This window comes from Crocuta crocuta, unplaced genomic scaffold (genome assembly GCF_008692635.1).
Source record: "Crocuta crocuta isolate KB4526 unplaced genomic scaffold, BGI_CrCroc_1.0 scaffold433, whole genome shotgun sequence".
NCBI classification, from domain to species: Eukaryota; Metazoa; Chordata; class Mammalia; order Carnivora; family Hyaenidae; genus Crocuta; species Crocuta crocuta.
Window position 1 is genome coordinate 2,697,476 of NW_027530001.1, and position 14,443 is coordinate 2,711,918.

The 14,443-nt window shown below is 42.1% G+C and overlaps 1 protein-coding gene across 2 annotated transcripts in view; it reads left to right on the plus strand.

Moving 5' to 3' along the window:
- The window catches only part of FNDC3B (fibronectin type III domain containing 3B), a 300,883-nt gene that overhangs the window by 13,298 nt on the left and 273,142 nt on the right, over window positions 1-14,443 (plus strand). The window contains exons 1-2 of one of the 2 annotated variants that reach the window (XM_077763678.1): window positions 4,311-4,331; window positions 9,792-9,930. In XM_077763678.1, the coding sequence (XP_077619804.1) occupies window positions 9,820-9,930 (111 nt within the window). In that variant the 5' untranslated portion in view covers window positions 4,311-4,331; window positions 9,792-9,819. Of the gene's footprint in view, window positions 1-4,310; window positions 4,332-9,791; window positions 9,931-14,443 lie in introns of those variants that run through there. The other variant, XM_077763679.1, reaches the window with a different exon arrangement.

Genomic DNA, 14,443 nt, shown 5'->3' on the forward strand with positions numbered 1-14,443 from the left:
AATAAAATAAAAAAAAAAAAAAAAAAAAGAAAGAAATTTTCACTCTTGAACTATAATTTTCTAGATCTTTCTTCAATGCCCTATGGAAAATGATAAAAAGAAAGACCATACAAGTCAAGTCTAAATTTCATTGAAAATACGTATTTTCAGTGACCTGCCTCCATGGATAAAGTCACGTAGGGGAAGTTAGCTTGGATGTATGTGTGTGTAAATCAGGGCTCATAGCTTTGGAATGTTCCCTGTAGGTGCTAGAGTGTCGTTCTTTGGAGATCAGAGTTACTGTGCTGAGTGTAGCTGGAGTTGAGATGTTCTAATAAAAATGTCTAATTCCATATGTAAACTCCTTTAAACATTTAAAAACAGTGAACAAAGCAAACAAACATTCAGTGAGCTTTTTTTGGTAGATGGGTCCCCTTTCCTTTTAGTTAATATTTGCAGAACTGAGTTGTTAACGTGTATGTGAATGTGGATCTCAGGTCCAGAGATTGTAAATATACCGTGGTGTAACTTTTTTCCCTATAGGTTTTCTGTTTTCTTAAAGGTTTTGGGACATATTGGGCTATGGAAGCAACCTCTGTATTATTTACGGAGAATTATAAAAATAGCCTCAGGTTAGTATAGTGTTTACATATAATCTATAGGTATATAGACTTTTCTTCCCCTGCCAAAAATAGTGCCTTCTGGATAGGAGATTTTTAAAAAAAATTTTTAATGTTTTTTTATTTTTGAGAGAGAGAGACAGACAGACAGAGCACGAGTTGGGAGAGGGGCAGAGGGAGAGGGAGACACAGAATCTGAAACAGGCTTAAGGCTCTGAGCTGTCAGCACAGAGCCCGACGCAGGGCTCAAACTTGTGAATGGCGAGATCATGACCTAGGCTGCAGTCAGAGGCTTAATCAACTGAGCCACCCATGTGGCCATTTAAGCAAAGGCAAATTAAAAGTACACACAAAAAAGGATGTATGTATTCTTGAAGGCCAGGCCTATACATTAGACACTTGGTGTCCCTCCTTGTTTCCCAGATCACAGTGGACAATTCTTTTTTACTTGCTGCTTAGGCCGTTACTTATTTTAATCCAGGGCAGTGGTGGTGGTTTTAATCTGAACTCAATTTCACAGGATTTCTGTGTGGATTTAAACACTGCACCTGAATGTCCTGTGTTTATAATTGGATGCAAAGCACAAGAATGTTTTTAAGGCTGAGAACTTTTTTAGACGACCGCGATTTAACTTCGCTAATGAACCCATATCAGACAAGAAGACAAATTCCAGACAATTTGTGCCTCGACCAGCCAGCTGGGTGCATACCTGCAGGTACTGCTCATGTCTCAAGAGGTTTTTCTGCTTGAACAGCGATCGCCCCTCCTCTCATTCACGTGGCAAGCCGTGGCAGGAGTCGTTCTTCCACAGCTGTGTGGAACTCAGCTGTAAAATTAGATTTCACTGGCATAAAAACACAGTGATTACCATCACTATTTGCTCAATACATTCTTTTTTCCAACATGTTACTTAGATCCTTCCGCCCTTTAATGCACAAGGCTCAGGTTCTACCTTCACAAGTAAGAGTAACCATAGGTTTTCAGAGTTTGAGTAAGCCTCCTTCTAGCTTGAGTTTAATTTGTGTTAAATTCAGCAGTGGTGCTTGAAACATGGTCTGTTAAGGGCAGAAAGGAACCTTAAAGGCTAATCTGTACTCTTGTCCTTTTATGAAAGGAGAAATTTCAAGTTCACAGTAAATGGGCAGACCCCGGATTAGAACTCAGATTTTGCAGTACTCAGTCCTGGAGTCCTACTGTGATACTTTTGACTGTAACACACTGGTCCTTTGAGCTCCTGGTAGTTGAGGAGCTGTGAAAATTTCAGATAAAAATCCAGAGTCCCTCTCCATATCCTTTTCTCTCCATCCCCCTCCCCCCAATTTAATTTGATTTATCAAAAAGCAAAGGGGTGTGTTTGTCTGTCCCCGAGTACCTTTCTAGCCCATCGTATGGGAGAGGTGAGGGCAAGAAAAGCACTCAAACCACCCCCAGCTTCCTGTGTCCAGGTTCGTAAATGGCCACGTGTAAATCTGTACAGGCAGAGCCAGGCCCAGGGCTGGGGCTGGTTTCTTGTTGCCGGGAAGGGAGAGGAAAGCTCTGTTCTCATAGTCACAGGGAAGTGGTAACAACACATGTGTGCTGATCGATGGGCAGATTTTTCTCAATTCCAGGGGTAAAGATGATTGCATAGTGTTTCTGTTTTGTTTTATTCCCCCCCCCCCCCCCCCANAGCTGTTTCTTTCCAGTTTGCTCAGAAGGCTAGAAATGACCAGCATTTTCAGTTTCCAGGTCTTGAAATACCAGTCCAGGGGTTTACCTTTTAAAATGAGTGTGGAGCAGTAAGGAGAGAGGTTTTTCTTATGAGGAAGATAAACTAGCAAATGATACTTTGACATCACAGTAGGTGTAGGGATGTGTACAGCTAACTTTTTTCCTTCCCTCCCCTCCTCTCTCAGGCTCTCTCCCTCCTTCTTTGTCTTTCTAAATCTTGCTAATAAAGCTTACAAAGGGAGACCACACATTAGGAAGTTGTCAGTCTTTGTGACTGAGGGCATATGGGTATAAAGGCCACCCATATGAAGGGAGGTTCATGAACATAATTTTTCTTTGTTTCTTTTTTCTGTGCTCTATGATTCTCTGTCATAACCTGACTTTTCTACATTTTTTTTTTTTTACTACGGCCACGGCACAGACAAATGTAAGTCAGCTGCACAAATGTTTGTCATAATAAATTTTTATTAGACTTCACCATTTAGGAACTTGTAATTACTCATAGCATTAGCTATCTGAGAGTTACATTGTTTTAAAAGAACACAGTAATTTCTTAGTAACATCTTAGCACCCCATTGCCACAGCACAATGTGATAAAAGTAAAAACCCCTGTCTTCTATGATTGAAAAAGCTTGTCCTTTTTTCTTTTTGACCACTGCTGAGGGCCTTTGGAACAAGAAAAAGTTGCCTTTTCTTATTAGTATTCTATAAATGGTTAGAACATTTTTCTGGTACGTTTGTAACAATTTTCTGAAACCTGGCTCACAGTGTTAGAAGTCAATTGGTATTTTTAGTAGAGAAGGAAATTTTCTTGAAGTGTGAATCAAGCTATGATTTTACTAATGTACCCATGACAGTATTTTTCTCAGGCTATAGAACAAGCATGTTGCAGACAAAATGTTTACATGCTGTTTAGATGTGAATGTGATTGGTTAATCTGTGTTTTATTGGAAAAAATACAAACTTTATGGAATCAGAGTTATCTTAGTGGCATGAATTTGGAAAATTATTTATTAGATCAAAAAATCTAATTAGTATTACTTAGATTAATATTTTAATATTAACTAGTTTAATACTTATTAGGTTATTTATTTGCCCAGTTGCTTTATAAAAGATTCCTGTAATTGATGTGTTTTCATCAGTTTCCCATTCTTCAAGGAACCCATTTGATTCCCGAAAGTGCACTTGAAATTGCAGGATGGAAGCGAAAAGTTAACACTGATCACGAGCCTTCTTCTTACCAGTTTCCTTACGCCATCTACTTTTTAGACATTTCCCTGGGATAGTCTAGAAGGCAGTCAAAAAGCACATCAGAGCGTAGGTAAAGTGAGCCTGGGAGCCTGTGCCTCAGGGCAGAGTCCCCTCCTCCTCCTCCAGCTGTGCGGGCTCCTTTGGTTCTGAGGGCTATACTTTTGTTCCTTTTGGTGGTGTTAAGTCTTTCTCTTGTCATCTGAAACTAATTTGTGTACTGTACTGCTAACTCACATCTTGAATTAATGTAAGGAAATTTGGGTCATCGGCCCATGGAGTGAGGGACCAGGACATTTTGTTACTAATTTGAAGGCCAGGTTCACCGATTTAAAAACTCTCCCAACAGCGATTAGGGCTTTGGATTTTTTTAAGTTAGAAAAGCTTCCTGGTATATAATTGCTTTCTCTGGCCTTTGGAAATGGATCTGCGGTTCTCTCCTGAGAATCAGGTTTTTCATGAATTTGGCCAGTATGTTTCTGGGTATAGGCTGGGGCCAAAGTACCATGGAAAACCTTTTTAGACTTGGAGTAGGGGGAGCGAAATAAGAGGAAAAAGTAATAAGCCAGTTGCCTAGAGTAACGTAAAAACTGAAGACCTTTTGTAATATTCTTTTAAAATAAGGTGTTCGTTAAAAGCATTGGGGCATATTTGGACGGAGTTAAATGTCTTAACTAACAGTGAGGATCTGTTCATTTTGTTTCCCAGAGTTCCCAGCCTCCACCTCTGCTCTTAGCCCAGGACTTCTTCCCGAATGCTGGGCCTTGCTAGCAGGTAATGAAGGTGGCAAACGACTTGCGCTCGCAGGAGAGGGGGCAGTTAACCACAAGTGCTCATGTGGCATCCCTCCCCTGTCAGTCAGAAGACTCGAACTAGCTGGGCATGAAGCACTTGTGGTTTTAGTGTTAGGATGTGTGGTTAGGGGGAGAGGTTGTGAAGGCCTGTGGTTGTTACTAAATTCTTTGAAATGGAAGTATGGGTAAGAACAAAATGAAGAAGAGGAGCGAAACCTTGGAGCTCTGTGTAAAAAAAAAAAAAATTCAGAGGATTAGAAAAAGGCATGGTAGTAGAGGTCATCTATTTTCCATTTTTAAATTCTCATTAGTTTTGTAGCGCGTTTATTCTTCCTTTGCAAAGAACAAGGTCCTTGCAAGAACTCCGTCGTGTGTGAGGGGGACAATGAATCCAGTGGTGCAGCCCTGTCTGAAACACTTGAGTTGCGTGGTCCGTTTGGCCAGCCCACACACACATTTGTCTATGGGAGAAGGAACCCAGACCAGGGAAACGAGTGTTTTGTCAGGGTGGTTTCTCGTGAGACTTTCTGACTAAAACAAAGAACAGTTACAGCTCAGTTTTCCAGAGATCACACATCTGGCCATTTAGCTTCCCCTAGAGCTGATAATCTGCAAATGGTCCAGGAAGATGGTTCAAGGCACAAAGGGGTCCTTCAGTGTCCCCACAGAGACCGTTCCTTTCTACGTGTGTACATGACTAGCAGTCTGGCTTCCTAAGGAGCCCAAGGAAGAGGTAGGACAGGATCTGTTCCTGAAATATGGGGGTGTGTGGTTTGCGGTATTGCCTAATGAGAAAGAGGAAAAAACCCAAAAGGCAGGTGTGAATTTGAGATGTAAGGTCAAAGTACTTCCGTAACTCCTTAACACATCACCTTGTGACTGAACACGGTATTGTAGTCAGTAATGATCCCACATCCCTGAGGAAAAATAAAGTGATGGCCAGCCTCCTCCATAATGAGGATGTGTAACTCCATCCACAGTCATTACAAATAGAGTAAGTTTTGGTCCTTACAGTTAACTGTTGGGATAGTAAGCATTCTACATTTCTTGCTTCATCTTTTCATTCCATTAAAAAGTCGTGTTGGGGGGCTCCTGGGTGGCCCAGTCGGTTAAGTGTCTGACTTTCCCTTAGGTCATGATCTCGCGGTTTGTGGGTTTGAGCCCCGCATCAGGCTCTGTGCTGACTGACAGCTCAGAACCTGGAGCCTGTTTCAGAGTCTGTATTTCCCTCTCTCTCTGACCCTCCCCTGCTCATGCTGTCTCTCTGTCTTTCTCTCTCTCTCTCTCTCTGTCTCCTAGAAAAAAAAAAAAAAAAAGTCATGTTGGGTCTCTTGGGTGTGTCACATAGGTCTCCTCAAAGCAGCGGGGTTGAGGCACAGCTGTCCAGGTGGGGGACCAGTGCAGTTTGTTAGGGTGAACAGCCAAAACACAGGGACTCAGCTTTTCAGGAGCTGATCGATTGAGTGATTGATGCCTGGTAAGCCTTCCTAAGTCTTCTGGCTGGACTTAACCTTCATTTTTTCAAGTTGATATGTTTTAGAGAGAGAGAGTGAGAGAGGGGAGGGACAGAGAGAAAGGGATTGGATCCGAAGCGGGTCTGTGCTGACAGCAGACAACCCCGATGCGGGGCTCAAACTCACAAGCCATGAGATCATGAGCTGAGCCGAAGTCTGATGCTTAACTGCTTAACCGTCTGAGCCACCCAGGCGCCCCAGGATTTAACCTTCTTTAACTGCCAATGTTTAATGGCAGTGTGGCTTTCCCAATTTAATACCTGAATATTTGACTTTGCATTTTGTATTGGGAAAACTTGCTACATTTCCCCTCCTCATCACTGGGAAATAACCAAAAAGATACTAGCATGTATCCTAAGTTTTATGTTTTGCATCTGTGTTTTTCATTTTTTTTTTTTTTTCAAGTCCCCTTCTTGCCTTTTCTCTTATCCTTCAGTCTGTGGCACTTAAATTGTTCTGTGATAATTTTAAGGGACAACTTGGAGGCAGTTTCTTTGCTAAATAGCTGGACATTATCTTGCTTAGAGGTAACTTTTTGAGTTTTTTCAATATATCTCTTGCGTTTCAGGCAAATGACACTCTCCTGTGTGTATGTATGGAATCTAGAAATGGGAATTTAAATATTGCCAGCTGCGTGTACCACCCCACCTAGATGACTCTCTTACCTAATGTTCCACCCTGGAGAAAGTCTGGTTTACCTCTGATAAAACTCTCCGGGATTAGAAAACAGGCCTTGGATTTTAGCAAGCCGGTGGCCTAGGAAAAAAGAGGGTCAATCAGCAGCTTTGGTTATGGAGAAAGGAGACTGTGTGCCAGGGTTCACAGTGGTTTTCTATTCACTATATTCATTCTTCCATTTTCCTCCATGATTAACAGTGTGGTTGAGTTTAGACATGAGGAGTGTGTAATGTTTATACATTCTCACTGATTGCTGTCTGAGTGATTGTCACATAGTCGACTTTCTTTTATGTACAGTTCCTCCTGCCTTCCCATCCCTGGCTCCCCTCTGCGGTCTGCAATATCCACTGTACATCTGTGAGGTAGACAATCCACTGTAGTAGAGGGGGAAGAAAAAAAAGGATTCAAGCATCCTTTTTTCTTTATAGAATAGTTGCATTACTAGAGTTGCCTGTACAGTGTTTCAAAAGCAAATACAGTGATCTTTTTTTGCTAGTCGACTTGGGTTTCTTTGGGTGTTTTTGCAACTCAGGTGGGCCCCATACTCTCCCATCCTGTGTCTGTCTGTAGGACCTTTGTGGGCCTCTGGTCTCCCCCCTTATCCCAGAGTTGCAGAGCCTCCAGTTTAACTCCATAATTTGGACCTGACCTCTGTGCTTAAGAGGGTCACCTGGCAGGAACGGATTGCTGTGTCCTGTTAATAGCGAGTCCCAGTGTCTAACATGGCACCCACCAGGAGTTTTCTTCAATTGGAGCTGTCAGTGTACGATACAGTGTTGGTTTTGAGATATTCTTTGGTATTAGGGCCAGGGGACCAGGAACACTTGAGTTTTGTTTCGGATTACAACTGTCTCCTGCTACCCAGTACCTGCACTTATCCCCAAGAGACGGGGAGAAATAGGAATAAAATAGCACTGGTTAATTGGATCTGAGTCTCAGCCCCAATACTGAAAAATTAGGCAGCTGAGTTATGGACCAGTGGAGTGTAAGTAGCTTTGGCCCAAAGCAGGTCCTAACTAAGGACCTCAGANCTATGGGCAGGCTCTGAAGTTGGTTTTCTCCTCATTGGGTAAGAAAAGAGGTGCGGGCCCCATCCTTATGCTCGGCTGTGAGATGACTGGGACTGCTCATGTGGCAAAGGGCTTTGACCCCTCACTACTTCAGCAGAGAAGGGAGAGAAGACAGGGCCATCATCTGATCCAGCGAGTACTTTGGAGCTCTTCCCAGTGGGGGGCGGGGTGGGGAAGAGTGAAGAAAAGATGGAGCAGAGTGCTTCTTCACCCCAGAGGCTTTATACTCAGACCCGTGATGTAAATTACTGCCCTGTTTATCCGACCTGCAGTTCGGAAGAAACGTGAAGTAAAACATTCCACTTAAGAAACAAGCCTGTGTCATATCAGCAGTCTGGAGAAAGTAGCTGTCCTTTCCTCATGCACGAGTAGGATTAAGCATCGGGAGTACAATTGAGATGGACATCAGTGCTCCATCATTTGACCTCCTCAAACAGTGATGTCCTGATGGTGTCAATGGAGTTACCTTGGTTAATTTTATTGTGCAAGAATCTGTTTCCTTCATCAGGATAAACTACTGGGCTTTAGGGTTTGTACCTTTATTTGCTTAGGAACTGAGTAATTACCTCATAAAACAGCATGATGGTACTATTAACACTGAATTATAAGACCTGTTATTATAGAATGTGCTTCCCTAGTTGGGACAAGACTTCGTTGTTTGGTGCTTAAAATAATTAGCTTCTCCAAATGGGGTTATAATGAATAGTGTAAAATTTTACCTATTTAAAGTAAAAATGTTTACAATCTCTCGGGTGGGTTTTATGCATCATTTGATATTTCCAGGGAAGGATTTCCTTTTGGGTGGGATTGTGGGAGAGGGAAGTATATTTAATATTCAGAATGGAAGGGTTTATGAATAAGAATTTTTTTTTCCTGTCACACCCATCTGGGACAAATTGGAGACGGTCATTAAAGGATCTGTCCCACTGTTTTGCCTGATTTGGTTATTGAGTATTAAAGTGTTCGTTGATCAAATATCCTTGAATTTGATATTTGGGGGGACTTTTTTTTATGAATGATAAGAAGTTTATGTGGCTTTATTTCTGAGTGGACTTAATTTGTATGTATTTGTTGTCTCTTTGCACATACTATTAAACTTTCTGTGCCGTAAATTTTTAGGCATAAGTGAAGGACATTTAAACACTTCTTAAAGAACAAATTATAATTCTGTATAGCAATTTGTTATTGTTTTCAGACTATTGTATTGGAAAGATAGTTATTGGTACCAGGTACCATTTTGGAAATAGTGTGCACTTCGTGCTGTTTTGAATACTTGTGTGAAAATCATTTATCTCATAAAGCAGGGTAGTCTGCCTGTCAGCCCTGCGCTGTGCAAGGTGTCTTGGGTTCTGTCTGGGATATGGGGAAGTTCAAGATCTGCACAGCAATAAAGATATAAATACACAGCAGGTTAAATTCAATTCAAGGAAATGACGAAAGAGAGAGATAATTAGAACATGATTAATTACCAAATTAATGGCAAGGTCAGAAATTGTAACAATTGCAGTACAACCTTTGTTAACCTGCTTGGATTAACTGCTTATAAACAGTATTTTGATCCTAATGCAAGGGAACACCTGTTTTTATAGGTCATCCTCTTTGGCCTTATTTTCTGTAATTAAAGATAATGATACCACCAGTTTTTGTTTGACACTTGACCTTCTCACAGTTTTGTCTCATTTTAGATCCAAAAAGATCCCTGGGGTAGGTTAGTTACTATTATTCATATATTTTAAAAATTTGTAACTAAAAGATGAAGTTTAGGTCCAGGAGGAGACTCAAGTCGGTGGTCTCCTAGTTCAGGTTGTTTTCTTGCTTTCGCTTTACCCTCCTGGGGTACTGACACAATAATGCGCCTGAGTGGCTCAGTCGGTTAAACATCTGACTTCGGCTCAGGTCATGATCTCATGGTTCATGGGTTAAGCCCCATATTGGGGTCTGTGCTGACAGTTCAGAGCCTGGAGCCTGCCCAGATTCTGTGTCTCTCTGCCCCTTCCCCGCTTGTTCTCTGTCTCTCTCTCAAAAATAAAAATTAAAAAAACTTAAAAAAAAAAAATAATGCAGCACTCTGTTATTACAATGATTTGACTTTCAGCTAGTGCATTTAAATTGCTGACTTGTTATAGGTGACTTTTCGGGGTCCTGAGTCCTTTTTAAAAGATGGCGGTTCTTTTGCAGGAAGCCAGTTGAGGGAAATTCTCCATGAATGTACGTCACAATGATGATGACCGACCAAATCCCTCTGGAACTGCCACCATTGCTGAACGGAGAGGTAGCCATGATGCCTCACTTGGTGAATGGAGATGCAGCCCAGCAGGTTGGTGCAGTAAGGGGAATTTAATTGCCGTTGTGTGAGTGCAAAACGTTAGCCCAGTCATTGTTTTCGCTTGAGATTCGGAGTTCTGTGATTTTGAACATTAATAGTTCCAGAGGTACGTGGTGGTGGTGTAGAATTACTGTATGCTTTTTTAAAAATAACCCATTATGTTTTCTGATAACAGCAAATCTGACCTCATTCAGTTAGTGTTCCTGTTGAAGCATCAAAAAATGTATGATTTTGGAATGAATCATTTTGAAAATATGTACACGTCTTTGGAATAAAATGTCTGTTTATTTCATGCCCCATATTATGCTTGACTGGTTTGCATGGTCGCCCGCAGCAGGACACTCAGAGGGAGGGTTAGGTTTTGATTTCACACGGGGGCGAATGACCTCAGCAAGATGCACAGGCCCGTGTGAACCCTCCCTGGCTCTGGAGCCGCCCTTCCAAACGCAGAGCCCGCTGCTCAGAAGATGATGGTACTTACTTTCTGTAAAACTTCCTGGTCAGTATTATTGAATGCTACCGAGTAGAAAAGATATTTCTGAACTCATTCATGTAGACTTGAGAAGAGAGAGATTTAAGTGGTAAGTAAAACTGTAAGAAAATTATTAGATGAGTTGTTCTGATAACAGATTTTTTTTTTATTGACCGCAAAAGCTGGGTCTGCTCAGTCTTCTACTAGATAAATAGCATTTTGCCTTTGTGCATTCTTTAGAAGCATAAACTTTTTTTGTCTTAGGAAAGGTAGAATTGGGAACAATTACTTGAAAAATATTTACCCAAACTCTTATCACTAATTCAGATGAGTTACTCAGCCATTCAGATGATGTCAGTACATGCCCACTTCCCTCCCCGCAGTCTGTCTAGGATCCTAACACCCTTTCTCCATCATAGCACATTCATATTATGTCTCTGCCTCTATGGATCGTACTTTGCTGCCTAATATATTTATATTACTTTCTTCTGCTTTAGACCATGAACCTCTCAAGAATAAGGAATATCTCATGGTGCTCAGTAACTGTTTGTTGGTTGCATGAATTTCACCACTTCTTACCTCTGATACAGGCATCTCCCTTCCTAACTCTTCAGTCTCTCTCTCTCTCTGTGCTGGATCATTGCCACCAAACACACTGTGTAGTGTCTTTTACCTCAGCTGCACAGGCAGCTACCTCATTCGCCCACCCAACGAAATGAGACCCTCTCCCTTGACTCCACAGCCCTTCGCAGTTCCCACCTCCGGTCTCTGCTCCGTTGTAGCAGGTCGTCTCTAAGCAGAGCCTCCGCCTCCTTAGCTCCACTGCTCTTCAACCCCGGTGTCCTCGCTTGGATCTTCTCACCGCATGCTCCCAAGCCTGTCAGCAAGGCCTGTTGGCCTCATCTCAGGAACACTTGCTGAAACCGTAATTTGCCACGTCTACTTCATTTCCGCTGCCACCACTGGACTCCAAGCCAACGTCTCTCACCAGGGTGTAGGACACGTTCCTCTCACTGGTCTCTCTGCTTTTATTTTTGCCACAGAAGGCATTTGCCACACCGCCCTCGTTTGCGAGAGTTTCTAAAAACACGTGCGTCATGTCCGTGCCCTGCTCAGAGCTGCCCTGTGACACCCGGAATAAAATCCAGGTGCAGGGATATGGCCCGGCAGCCTTCTGGGTGTAGCCCTTACTCTCTTCATCGTTCTTCTCCTGCTCTGCTCACGGGCAGATCTCCAGAGCGCCGCGAACGCTTCAAGGTGCAATGTCTTGTCTCCCTTTTCACTAATCAAAAGGATAAAAAAGCCGCTCGGTGTTCAAATGTGACTCAGCTTGGAAAGCATCTTGGGACGCGGCAGCGGGGTTACCAGATTCCCGTTTGCAGGCCTACCTGGGAGACCCGAGGCCAGTATTCATGCTGTTACTGCCCGGCGCCATTTATGTGTTTTGATGATTCCTTCCTCCTTGCTGTAATTCAGTCTGCACAGAACACCCTTTTGTAGTGTATGAACTCTAGCACACAGAGTTTTCTAATTCTTTCTTCAGAAGTAAATGTTTTTGTACCTAGAGATGACCAAAGCCTGAAAATACCATGACGTCCTCAGGCCTTGTGGTATTTCACTGGCCTCTGTGTCTACCTCGGCTCAAAGTAGAAGCTGCTTAATAATTTTGGTTAATGAAATCACATTTTTATTTTATTTGGTTTTTTTTAGCGTATGTTTTTGAGAGAGACAGAGACTGTGACGGTCGGGGGGGGAGGGGCAGAGAGAGGGAGACAGAGAATCTGAAGCAGGCTCCAGGCTCGTTTGCAAGAGCACGCTCCGCACTGAAGGTCCTGCTAATGTTTTTGGAGGCTGTCACCGCGCTGTCCCTCTGAGGCAACACCTTTTCGTCTTAACATGGACCTTTTGGAGACACAAGGCTGACTTCAGTGATGGACATCACAGGCACTGTCTGGTAGGCCCTTGGGGGTGACATTTTGAGGGAGGCAGCCCTTGAGCCACCTCTCAAATTCTACCTTTATAAAGAGCTGCCCGCTGGCCACGGGGCTGTGCCTCTACATTTGTGCCGGGAGTGTGGATGGCGAGGCTCACCTTGTGTGTGTTTACAGCATTCTTAATACTTTGCAGCTGTGCAGAGGACATTCTAAACATTTCCGTATATGCAAAAGAACCACCGCAGTTATGAGAAAGCTCCTCCGTCCCCACAGGCCTCCTCCTCCTGATTTTTGTACCGCCGGTTTCTGGATTTAGTTAGTATGAGTTCTTGGCAAGATACGCCGCTCTACTCTGGCTCTGTAAATAAGAGACACTGTTAATTTTCATTATCCAAAGTCATGTTAAGTTTGAAACTTTGGTTTGTCATTTTACAGAGGCAGCTGGAAAAGGATGATTCTTTTCCTAAAATGAAAAGCCATCCTCATTATGACTGAAGATGTAAAAGAAATATATTACCAACTAAAAAATGAACACGAACAATGGTAAACACAGAGGTGGACAGAAGCGACTTAACAGCTTTGCTTATTTAACAGCTTTATTGAGATACAATCCACATGCCATGTGATTCGTTTATTTAAAGTACACAATTCACTGGAATTTGCTATAGTCACAGAATTGTGCAACCATGACCACAATTTTAGATCCTTCTAATCATGATAAAAAGAAACCCAGTTGCAGTCACTTCCCAGGCCTTTCTTCCCCATATTCCCAGACGACCACTAATCTGCCCTCTCTTTCTGTTGTAGATAATTTGCCCATTCTGGACATTTCATATAAATGAACTCCTGCTATGTGCAATCCTTTGTGTGCTGCTGCTTTCATCTTGCATAACCTTTTCAAGGTTCATCGTGTAACAGCATGTATCAGTCTCTTATGCCTTTTTTACTGGCAAGTGATACTCCATTACATGGATATATTACATTTTGTTTATTATCTGTCCGTTGACGGGCATTTGGGTCGTTGCTGCTATTTGGCTATTATGAATAATACTACTGTGAACACTTGTGTGCAAATCTTTGCATGTATATTTTCATTTTTCTTGGATATCTATCTAGGGGTGAAATGGGAGCAGCTTTATTTTGAACGATTGTTTCCTAAATAAAGTACCTCTGCTTCTCTCACTATAATTTCTTCTACCTCCGAACAGATCAGCATAGCTAAATAAAGTTTGCTTCTTTTGATATGCCTACCAGCATACGATTCCTATTATAAAAATCGGGTTTCCTGACTTGAGTTTTTGTGTATGGCTATATCAGTTATAGTGAATGCCCATCAGTAATCAGAATATTGGTGCATTGATTTTCAGAACCTATGGTAAATAAATTTAACTACCTTTGTTAGAGACTATTAGCATATTTTAGAGGTTTAAAAATGTAATAGCTAGTTTTAAGCACGAAAGGGTAAGCATCAGCCCAATTTCCAACTTTTTCTATCGGTTTAGTATTTTAATAGTCTCTGAAGAATTATAGCAGTCACCAGGGTTTAAATAAGGAAACCAGTAGCTTAAGAACAGAAGTGTTAACATAGAGTTTACTGATTTGCTAATTTAATCTGTGACACTTAAAACCTACAGCAGGGTGGAATGCTGCTTTATATTCTCCTATTGTTGGTGACTGTTCTCATATAGATGTTCATTAGGGGGCCTCTGGGGGTGGGTTAGATGCCCCTTTGTCCTACTTGATCGTTGAGGGCAACTAGCAAATGTTTGGTAGGCATATTATATTTCTATGTCTATTTTTCCCCTCTTAATAAAAGCTTGCAGAGTATTAGTTGCGAATGCGTGTTCTTATTGCCTCTTCTTCAGGAAGTAGATCTTCTTAAATGTAAACCGAAAACTTGTTTCTCCTACCAGTTCAGGATAACCTGTGAACGGGCTTGCCCTGGAAGATGGAAGGTTAAAGTACCTCAGCTGTATCTGTAGTTCACTTGACTTTGCCTGTTCATTTTGATCAGCATTCAGCATGTCATTTTATCAAGAGTGAGCCCCTCCCCCCCCNGAATACACAGCCAGAGATTTCCTGGAGCATTCTTTTGAGT